Here is an 11,224-nt window from a genome sequence, read left to right on the forward strand (position 1 = left end):
AACATGTGTAGCTGTGAGAGTCTACAGGCAGCATGGATTGCCGGGTGTTTACAGCGTTAAAGGCAAAAAACAAGCAAGAGGAGCTTAGTCCTAATTAGATGCTTAAGTCCCTAAGCTCAGGATCAACAGTGTCAAGGACATCAATGGCAAGTTAGCCATTCATCTGCACTGACGGCCCTAGCATCGGCTAACTCAGCAGGTCAGGGAAGTGGCAAGGTCAAAGGTAAAGCTTAGCTGTTAATCTAGGCAAAAATGCAACATTTTAAATGTATACTAGCAAAATATATATTTTTAACCAACAAAGAAGCCTCTGCTACCCTAAAAAGGTATGTACACCACTCTGCCATAACATTACAACCACCTACAACCCCCTATGTGCCACCCAAAAAGCTCTGACTCCTTACTGAGATAGCCAGCATGAACTTTTTCAGCAGTTTGTGCAACAGTAGCTCTTCTGTGGGACTAGAGCAAACAAGCTAGCCTCTGCTCCCCATCTGCATCAATGAGCCTTGGGCGCCTATGAACCTGTCACTGGTTCATTGCCCTTCCTTGGAGCATATCGCCAGCACCCCACAAGCCCTAACATTTTGAAAATTTCTCTTCAAGCCAGTCATCAGGCCAAACCGTCTGCCCATTTTTCCCGTGCCAAAACACAGTTCCCTTTTGCTGTCTTGCACTGTTCAGATGTTTTTATGTCTAGGTCAGGGGCCTGTGAGGGCAATGGCAAAATAGAGTCCATTGTTTGAGGGAGCGGATTTTGAGGTGTGTTTAGGATCATTATCCTGCATTTAATCCATTCTTCCATCCACCAGTGAAATGTTCCAGTCACTGGCTGCAACACAATCCCAAAGCATGATCAGTTCACCCTATGCTGAACCACTGTAACAACTGTACCAGTTTACAGCACATAAACCCTATTAAAGGGGGGGCTGTCATACCGTTCAAATACTTATTAGGGCTTGGTGATATGGTAAAAATACCATCACAGTATTTAAAAACATTTCATAATACACACAGATCACAGACTAAATACATCAGTAGTGTCAGATTCTTAAAAACTACTGTTTAGATACTCATGTTTTATGTACACATCTAATTAAACCAGTCTAATTTCACTGTAATAAACCTTATCACTGTTTATTATGCACCAACATACTTGAGATATAAGCAATATACTTTGCTTAGAAACATTCTTTGTACATCATGATTGCAATGAATCACAATTAAAAAGCATGACCATAATAATCTTCAAACAGCCCAGCTCTCCTAGTTCCAAGTCCTAGTCTTGCTGTTTTCAGACCACTTCTTTGAAACACGGCAGAGAAAAAACCTCAAGAAGCATTTAACAACAAAACAAATGGCATTTATTTGTAAATACATAAAAGGCCCATACTACAGGAGCTTAGGCCATACCTTCTGATGTACACATCGCATGACATACGAACACAAGGTGCATGATGTCACTACTATGGGTATTAAATGAACATGCATATATAATGGAGGAAAAGGATTAACATTTACAAGACAGCATCAACCTCAACAAACTGTCTTGCAGACTAATGAAAGTCAGATAAAATGCTTAATAATCTACACATGGTGTTCATTAGAGTAACTTTTCTTTGAGGCAGCTTCGAGTTCACTCAAAGAATGGCTAAACAGTATTTACAGAGTTGTGTTCAGACTACACTACAAAGTGTACAAACATGAATGATCACTAAATAGAAATTGAGAAGAGACGTTTCGTCATTACCAAATCATAAGGGGGTGTAGGGGTAAATAAGCGTGATAGTGCTGTTACAGGAGTGCCTTCAGAAGATCTCTGAGGACCTTTCGGGGGTTGTTCAATTTGAAACACTGGAAGAACCTTCTAGAAAAGGTTTCTTTCAAGGTGAAGAAAAACAGTGCCCTGAAGGTTCCTCAATGCAACTAAACTAGAGGTCTCTCCAGCGTTTTAAACTTAACAACCCCTAAAATATTCCACAAGGAAACTAACTGCCTTAACACTAGTCTGTACAGCCCAGATAGGTGTTCAAAACTGAAAGTGTTAAAACCAAGAAAACTACTGTTGCTTTTTTTGCTACATTTGCAAGCAGAAGTGGAAAATAAAAAATAATAAAAAAAAGAAACAAAGGTGTTTACAATGCAAAAGGCTTTAATATCTTAACGGCAAACAAAAAGAAAATAAGTGAAATAGCCTTAAATGTCTCCAATTTCTTTGGTCCTTTATAAACTCAATCACTTTAAATAGGTTATTTGCAGAAAACAGGGTGGTGGTATGGGTATTTACAGAGATTGGATCTTTTGCACATTTCTAAAACACTTGTTTTACTGCAAAACAAACTCAGCAAAACTTCTATTAAGTAACTGGAAAAACTGTTAAAATGAAGCTATTCAACCATATTTGGACTGAAGACAGTGAAACTGATTTGATAAAGGAGCCATGGACAGACATTCATTGTGCAGAACTTCTGATAACACTTGCCAGCCACTGGTGGAAAAAACCACCCATGGGTGAAGGAAAAAAAAAAAAAAAAAAAAAAAAGTTAGTTAAATCACTGGAAAGTATCAAGTGGGTAAGAGCAACATATACAGCAATGACAGGTCATACGGTCTGGGATTGACGAAGCATATATAGCCCATTGTGTGTATTCTTGGTCTTTGAAGCTTCTGAGCATCATGATTAAATTAAATAATCAGCCAGGTCTTCCCATTGCTGGCCATTATCTGAAACGCAGAGCACAGATTCACCAGGAAGAGGCCAACTTTACACTTGTACAGATGAGAGAACTCAATGACGAGCTCTAGTGTTAGTGTTCACAATATTATACATATTGTGATGAATTACAATGTAAAAATCAATTATTTAACCATTTCTTAGGCCGTACTGTCCCCTCTTCAACCCGTTTGTTTAATCCCAGAGTAAGACAAAACACTACTACTGACCAATTTACTTAAACATCAAAAATACACAAGTACTCTCATGGAGACACTGTCACTTACAGACATGGGGGGGCAAAAATGATAGAAAGACAACAAAATCAATAAACAAGTTCTTAGAACCCAAAAGTAATACTTTTGTCCTTTACTTGTGAGACTTGCTGGTTTTGAACGACACTTGTAGGATCTTGTCCCCCAAGCGGTAGCCATTAAGACTGGCGATGGCCATGGCTGCCTCTTCGTAGTTTGTCATGGTAACAAACCCAAAGCCTTTGCATTTGTTGGTGTTGAAGTCACGAATGACTTTCACGTTGGTGACTGCACCGAAGGGGCCGAACATCTGCCACAGAATGCCCTCATCTGCATCCTGACCCAGGTTGTAGACGAAAATGCACCAGCCAGAGGTGGAGTTTCCAGGGGTGCTCATGCTGGACATACTGCTCATGTGGTCTACACTCATTGGTGAAAACCTAGGGAGAAGACATGATCGTGAACAAAGTGAACGGGGACAAAACCCCATAATATCCACACAGGGCTGCTGAGCCAACACTTACCGGAACCTCTGGGCCTGGTGATGAACAGGGCCTCCAAAGCGCCGAGACTGTGTATGGTAGAGCTGGGATAGCAGCTGTGAGTTCTTTGCCTGATTGGGGTTTGCTGCAAACTTCACTGTGATTGGTTCAGATGCTCCAGGTGGTTTCTGCCCATTAAGGCCTTTAATGGCATCTTCTGCTTCAGCCCTCTTATCAAACCGAATGAAGGCAACGCCACGCGACAAGCCTAAGATGGGTGGAAATGTTAGAAGCCTGTAATACACTGTTTAATTATATATTACCAGGCATGAGATCCATGAGACTCGCTTACCTGAAGCCTGATCAACAAGCACCCGTGAGTTTATGATCCGTCCATAGCGGGTGAACATGTCTTCCACATCTTTCTGTGTCATGGTCTTGGGCAAACCACTAATATAAAGATTGGCATCTTTGATTGTGTCAGAGCTTGGCCTTGCATAAGAAACCTGAAATGGAGAAACATTATTTAATAAACCAATATATCAGAAGAGAGCATAGAACTAAAGTTGATTTATATATTAAAAAAAGAAAAACACATTACAAACAAATTAAAGTTGATGACAGCTTTGTTAGTTTAACAACACGTTTAAGAAAAGAAAAAAGTTAACAGAATTCTACACTGTGTACATGAATGACAAAGCCCTACAGGCTATATTAAAAGACAACCAAAAAAAGCAAAACTTTCAAAATGTAAAGGGACAATTTCCACTTCAAACAATCCCTTTAGCCCAAATATTCAAAATAAAAAAAGGTCAGGGATTGCTGTGCAGGGCTTTGGTTCGGCACAATGTCATACTCAAGCAAAATGACCACTCTGGCCTCCCTCACCCAAACAAACCTTTAAGACTAAACAAAAACAGTTCATGTAAGTGTAGGAGGCAAAACAATCAATATTTACGTCAAGATAGGAAAGTCAAAACTTCAGTATAATTCTGTACCGAAAATAAAACCATGCCAAAAGAATAGGGCAGGCCAATTTTTAAAATCATATGGGTCAAAGCCTGACAACCAGGAAAGACAGGAAAAAAGTAACAAATTGTGAAACTGAAAGTAAAGAAAATAAAGAAAAGAATAGAATCTCAAAATTGCATACCTCTATAAATGCTCAGTTCTTATTGAGAAACACTGGGCAGTATTGGGATTTTCCCTCTGCTGCCTAGCGACTACATGAAAATGTCATATCTATCAGTTTACACATGGATACAAAAACACCTCTTTGCACGTTACCTTGATAGTTTTAGACTGTAGTCTCAGCCCATTGAGAGTACTGATTGCCCTTTCTGCATCACTAGGGTTAACATAGTTAACAAATCCGTACCCTAAACTGTGGCCTAGAGAAAAAAAAGGAAAAAACAACAAAATAAAAATAACAAACGTTTGTCCACATCCTGCAGACCAGATTAGTTTTCACAAACTAAAAAAACAAACAAAAGTTACAATTTACAAGGCAGTCAGATCTCTGAGGGAAAAACACATGTGAAATAAAACAATCACTACCCAAACAAAAGGTTACATAAGAGCTGCACATTACATAAAAAAGCAGTATAGCTTCCATCGTTTCCTTAAAAATAAACAAAAGAACATTAGTCAGGTCTCTACATTTTCAAGTAAAAAAAACAAAACTACATTTGCCACAAAGTAAATGAATCTCCAAATTACATAACATGTAACCCATGTTAAACTATACAGGAGTAATGTGGCTCTTTGCAAAGATGATAAAAATAAATAAATAAAATAGAGGCGCACTTAAAACAAAAATTAAGAATCCAATCAGCAAAATTACGGCTCACAACAGATCACAGTGGACAGTGTTGCATGAAATGCTCCTAGAAACAACCTTGGCACAAATTATCACTTAAACAAAACAATCATCTTCAGATAAAAAAAACTTTTAAAAAAACTTCTAAATTAAACCAAGTGTCTAAAAATAAAGACCATAGTTTAAAAAAAAAAAACAACAAAAAAACCCACCAAACATATGAATATCAAATGTCAAGATTCTTCTTAAGGGTTTGGTGCAGAAAACAAACATGACGAAAAGAGAGGGTCGCATTTCATCCGTCAAGCTGTGTGTGCAGATGCAGGGGGCGACTAGACTGCTTTGAAAGACTTACCTCCCATTTTGTCCCGAATAAGTTTGGCAGACTCCACCTCGCCAATACTGCTGAAAAGACTGCGCAGCTCCTCCTGCGTCATGTTCTGCGGCAGGTAATTGACGATCAGGTTAGTCTTGGCATCTTTCGGCTCATCCCCCATGTGGTCCTCGTAACCATTGGGCATGTCGTAAGCCTCCTGGTAAAGAGAGGCAACAGACAATGTAAGATGGAATTCCTCAACCGCTTAATGTCAGACTTATGTAAGGAAGGATTCTTTACAGCGATTAGATCAGAAACCGTTCCTTGGCCAAACCAAGGGTGTTAATCCCCAGACTCTTACCTTCATTGAGCTGGCACTCTTGCTATGCTGCTGAGAGTCTCTGTCATTACCCTGGCTCTGAACCTCACAGACCTACGGCACAAATTTTGCAATTAAAAGAAAGTTATGCACAATAGAAAAATGGTTACCAAAAAAAAAAAAAAAAAACTAATGGGACAAAGTTGCCCACGATTTTCAGCCCAGGAGCAGAATCCATGTCTATAGAACTTAAAATCTAGGGGTCTAACAATGTACCCTCATCGTATCAGAACAGCAGGACACGAACATTAGTTTAATGCAGACACATAGAGTGCCCGTATGAATCACATCCGTAACATGTCCGCGTCCCACCCAGAGGATTTGTAAAGTACTGTAATACATTTTTAATTGCAGAGGTTTACAGTTTACTGCTTAACACATTGCAGGCTGTACCAACTATCTTTGGAGGGAATCCACGATACAACGTGGAACCAACTGTAACTTGCATGATCTTCTGTATCAAAACAAATGCTGTGATGTTTCTCATCGTTGTACCGAACTGAGAGGTCCACACCACTGTGTGAACCGAATACCGTTACACCCCCATTATAAACATCTTATTTGTTACTTACCTTTAGGTATCTTATGTGTCCCCTTCTAACAGCCATGTAGATACTGAACAGAACCAAACCTTAAATCTGGAAAGAAAAGAATATACACATTAGCTAGAGCAGTTAAAATGTAAAGGGGAGAAAAGGGGAGACGCGTCTATATTTTAACCGACTACAAATACCTACTAGCTCGCACTAGCCACTGCACACGATGTTTAGCGGAGTCTGAGGTAAAATGCCGGCTAGCGAGATTTGTAAGTAAAATACCACAAAGTAGGAAGTGTAACAAATTGGCAACCATATTACTACTTTACAAAATTGTAATTGGAAATTGTAATTACTGACTTGACTTCACCAACAAGGAGAGAGAGAACCCAATGAATGAACCATGGGTAACATGGACGCTAGCTAGTTAGCTAGCACTAGCTAGCTAGCTACGCAGCTTGTGAGCTAACGCCGGTGTAGCGAGTTAGCCAGTAACGTTAGCTAGCTAGCAGGCTAACTAGACCGACTATTTTAACGCATTTTTAAAAAATAAGTTCGGCTAATTAAAAACTCATTTCCTTAGATAGCTCTCATTGAGCTACTTACAAGGCTCCGAATACCAACTGTGACCTAATGTTAGTAGCTAGCTTAATGTTACAGTAGCTATTAGCTAGCCAGCTAGCTGCTAGCACACGCAGACCGCGCCATTCACCTGCTGAGCTATTCAAAGACACAAAGGCGCCTCACGGTCCAACCGATCTGTAGCTACAGATATTATGACCGACTATCTCTATAGTTATCGAGCATAAATTATTAAACTCTGCTGGCGCTATTTATCTAACTTACAAACAGCACGCTGGCTAAGTCAGCTGGCTAGGGATTTATTTCTTAGTTAGACGCTCTTTATCCGGTCGCAGGGAGAGCAGTGAAGAGGCCGGGCCTTGGAGCGCTCGCTATAGGCCGAAGCCTGGCTCAGATTTCACAGCCTGGTTTCCGCAGTCCTCAACCCCACATATTCACATTCCGTTCGAGTCCCAGAAATAAAAAAAGGTAAAGGGCAAAAAAACCAACATACCTCAAATCCGTAACGTTAAGTATTGTACACGGCCAAACTACCCGCTCGTTCCCCACCAGCGAAGAGGTCGACTGAACTGTCGTCACGCGCGCTAAAACAATGCAGGCGATACTCGCTGATACCGGATGTGATCAGGACGGCCTGCCTCCTGCAGTCATGGCGCAGGAGGGGCGATACCATCAAGTCTTCTGGCGATACAGCTGATCTTTTGTTCGTCTGAAACAGGAATGATACTTTCCTGAAGATCGGTATCGATATTTTTGAAAACCTTATAATAAGGGTAAAGTTGTGATTTCTGCAGTGAAAACGACTTCATGCTAACCAGTATAATACACTGGATAGTCTTTGTATTAGTAGGACGATTCTCAGGATTTGGTGTCTTTGACATATGGATAATTTTATCACTCAGGAAAAACACTAAAATGCAAAGCTTTTAGTGCATCTTGGCATATCCTCACTGATTGACATCTCATAAATTAATTAGTTTGTCAACATTATAATGAACTTCTTTAACTGTTTCTGTGTAGAATTATGTCTAAATTTAATTATTGCAGCATGTCATGGTGTTTCTCAACCTTGTATCAGTGTTATTTCTCCCCCTGTAAAAATAAGGGTTTTACATTTTAAGAAAGTGACACCTTTAAAGTCTCGTTGACTTTACAGTTTAAACAGAAAAAAAAAAACTTTCTTTAACTCTTTTATATATAAAAACATTTGTACTTTCAGATCAAGCTTGTCGAGCTCAATGTTTCAACCCTGTTGCCACTTAAAGAACTAGAACACCTTTCTTCTCCACATCTGGAAATTTGTCTTCAGCTTCACCACATTGCTCACTATAAACGTAAGTAAATCAATAGCAAAAAAGTGCACAAACAAAGACAAACCCAACTAAGAGCACACAGCAGCTTCCAATTCACCAGATATCAAGGTGATATACTATATATAATATAGTAAAATTGCATTTGCTAGCATATAAAAGCATTAGCCATTGTGACCCACAGCTTTCAACCCTGTAACATTTCTAAACGTTTGAATGAAGGTTTGAATGGTTGTTCCAATGGTTAATTGATGTCATAAAGGTCAATGCAAAGACCCTGCAATTCTGCATAATTCAACAATTACGTTGTGATTAAGTTGTGAGCAAAGTTTTTCCAAGTGGTTGTTGTGTGAAATGGAAGGAAAGTTGTAAGCAAACATAGACCCCGTATACACCTGGTTACTTCATGTGTTTTTTGGGTTTTTTTTGTATTTTTTAATGTATTTGTATTGCATTTTCAGTAAACAACACAAAGTCTAAACATCACAGGATATGGCATGATTAGATAATTAGGTAATGACACAAAAGCAGTAAGAATACACATATATTCATAAAATATTACAAGAAGTAAGAGAGCAAAGATTAGCTAGACCAATTTGGGAGTCTTTTATTAAGGAGGAGGACAGCGTGGAGCCTATATGGTGTAAGTAGGGGTCCCAGACCTTATGAAAGCTGTCTACTGAAGAGTGCAGCATGCATGAAATGTATTAATTGGGGATACACTCCATAATAAGATTATGCTGTGATTTTTAAGATGGAACAGCGTCCTTGATCCAAAACATATATTCCTGGCAGCAAAAGTCAACAAGTTCAAGAGTCTCTCATGCTCAGAATTGCACATAGTTCTTTGACAACTTCATGTTTTCTGAGTATCAGGATTCTAACTGGATGAGGCCACACACAGGCTCATTTAAAGATTCAGAAGGTGGTCTGAGACGCATTTGAGCCACGTTATAGCAATGTAAACACATCCATCTCTCCAAGGTGCATTCAACAGCAAAAGTCCTCCTAGTATGACAGAAACACAAGTAATAATCGCAAGCAAATTGCATTTTTAGTTCTACACAGCCATCAAATTTCACTCTAACTAACCAGAGATGCATTTGACTACCAAGTGTAAGTGCATGTGGCTAAACTCTAATCAGGGTACAATCCAGATACTAGTCACGTGAAGTGACCAGGTGGGAACAGGGTCTTACTGACCTATAGTGATGGTGTGTCAACAACACAAATAGCCATTTAGACTACTATGCAAAACAACCAGTGTACCTAAATGTGTCATCAGAGTGTATATATGTAAAACAGTGGTAAGGATTAAAGTATTTTTCATTGGGGACTATGTAGCCTGTAGTCTTTGCTTTAGGATTTTCTAGCAAGTTAAATAATGGTCAGTAAGCATGTTCATAATCAATTCACCATTATGTAGCTTTTAGAGACATTAAACACTGGGGACACTGAATAGCTTTGACTTTAGAATGAAGCATTTCACACTAAACCACTCTAAGTGACCCTGTTTGCATATCAATGATTGAATTATGCAGAACTGTTAATCTAAAATGACCCTTTACCTGCTGCCAGACATGCCTGGATTTCATTATCCAACTTGGAAGGTGTTAACGTGTAGCCTTCTGCTGGGAGACTTGTAATCTATTGTATGGATGTACAATGCTAAAGTTTTATAATGTATTTCATCATATAATGTCATCACATAAAATATTCTTGGACTGACTTCTGCAGTAAAACATGTAGTGATATTTTCAATTGCCAAATCTAAGACTTTTCATGCTTATGTAAAAAACCCTCACAATGGTTGCAGTATCACAGTTTGCAAACAAATAATGATCATTTAAAGAATTTCTGCAGAAGCACAGGAAAACAGACAGTTTCTAAACAATGACACTGGCATTAAACTATACTTAGAGTACTGTTAAGACTAGTTCTATTATTTCAGCTCGGTTTAGTCATTTGGCATGCAGTAATATTCGCAGTAACTAGGTTCAACGTTGTCTCCAATGTAAATGTAGGCTGATACCTTGACATTCTCATGCAAAAGTTGTTGGTACACTCCAGAATTCATAGATCTGTGAAAAATGCAAAGCCTTACTGCACCCAAAGCAGAAAATATCCCCTAACGCCCTGATACTGCCACCCCCATGCTTAACAGTTTGAATGAGATGTGTATGGGTTGTCTTATTTAAACCAAAGCATTCTTATTTGGCTTAATCTGTCTTTCATGTGGTGCTGAGAACATGGTCAGATGGTCAGCTGTTTTTTTTTTTTTTTGAAAAGTAGTGGCTTTCTCTTTGCTATCCTGCCATGCACACTGTTCTTGTTTAATGTTTGCCTGATGGTGGACTTATGATGATATGTGGACTTATGAATACATAATGCAAGAGAGAGCATGTATTGTCCATAGGTGATTCTTTGAGGTTCTTTTTAACAGTGGTGATGAATTTCTTCTGTTTTTGTAAATTCTAGCTCACATTTCTTTGTCTGAGGTCCTCAGGACTCACCTGATTGCTCATACTTACAGAGGTTCACAAAGGATTTGAGACAAAGTCATGTTTATTGTTGCTAAATTGTACTGTATTAATACATAATTGTACAAACTACAGTGCTTGATAAAACATAAACTTTCTAAAAATAATCAAATATATGTAGTTAATTTGTTAGTCGTTGATGTTCAGTTTGCACAGCCTGTAAATGAGTACAATCTTTTCTATTATATAAATATTTAAATAATCATAGATTTGAATGACTGTACAAAGGGTTTTATAACTACACAAATCATGCAGCATGTGAAGAACAAAAGAAATATTGTCTGCACGCAAGT

At 38.7% G+C, this 11,224-nt stretch overlaps 1 protein-coding gene across 2 annotated transcripts; it reads right to left on the reverse strand.

Moving 5' to 3' along the window:
- Positions 1–1,341: 1,341 nt before the first annotated feature.
- elavl1b (ELAV like RNA binding protein 1b) lies at positions 1,342–7,687 on the reverse strand. Of its 2 annotated transcripts, XM_072660206.1 has the most exons (8): positions 7,575–7,687; positions 6,536–6,601; positions 5,946–6,017; positions 5,624–5,801; positions 4,737–4,840; positions 3,802–3,955; positions 3,492–3,717; positions 1,342–3,407 (listed from the first exon to the last, which is right to left on the reverse strand). In XM_072660206.1, exons 2-8 carry the CDS (start codon positions 6,569–6,571, stop codon positions 3,083–3,085), a joined length of 1,095 nt encoding a protein of 364 aa, XP_072516307.1. In that variant the 5' UTR covers positions 6,572–6,601; positions 7,575–7,687; the 3' UTR covers positions 1,342–3,082. The 2 variants fall into 2 exon arrangements, with proteins under 2 accessions (XP_072516307.1, XP_072516308.1); XM_072660207.1 differs by lacking the exons at positions 4,737–4,840; positions 5,946–6,017; positions 6,536–6,601; positions 7,575–7,687 and having other exon boundaries at positions 5,624–5,712.
- Between the last annotated feature and the right edge of the window lie 3,537 nt (positions 7,688–11,224).

The sequence above is a fragment of the Salminus brasiliensis genome, chromosome 17, assembly GCF_030463535.1.
Source record: "Salminus brasiliensis chromosome 17, fSalBra1.hap2, whole genome shotgun sequence".
Taxonomy (NCBI): domain Eukaryota; kingdom Metazoa; phylum Chordata; class Actinopteri; order Characiformes; family Bryconidae; genus Salminus; species Salminus brasiliensis.

What these genes read in the sequence shown, in the direction of transcription:
- elavl1b (XM_072660206.1), bottom strand. Translation starts at nt 6,571, where the DNA reads ATGGCTGTTAGAAGGGGACACATAAGATACCTAAAG. An exon ending in AGAGTGCCAGCTCAATGAAG is followed by an intron (nt 5,802 to 5,945) that starts GTAAGAGTCTGG and finishes TCTCTTTACCAG; the next exon opens with GAGGCTTACGACATGCCCAA. An exon ending in CACCAGGCCCAGAGGTTCCG is followed by an intron (nt 3,408 to 3,491) that starts GTAAGTGTTGGC and finishes TCTTCTCCCTAG; the next exon opens with GTTTTCACCAATGAGTGTAG.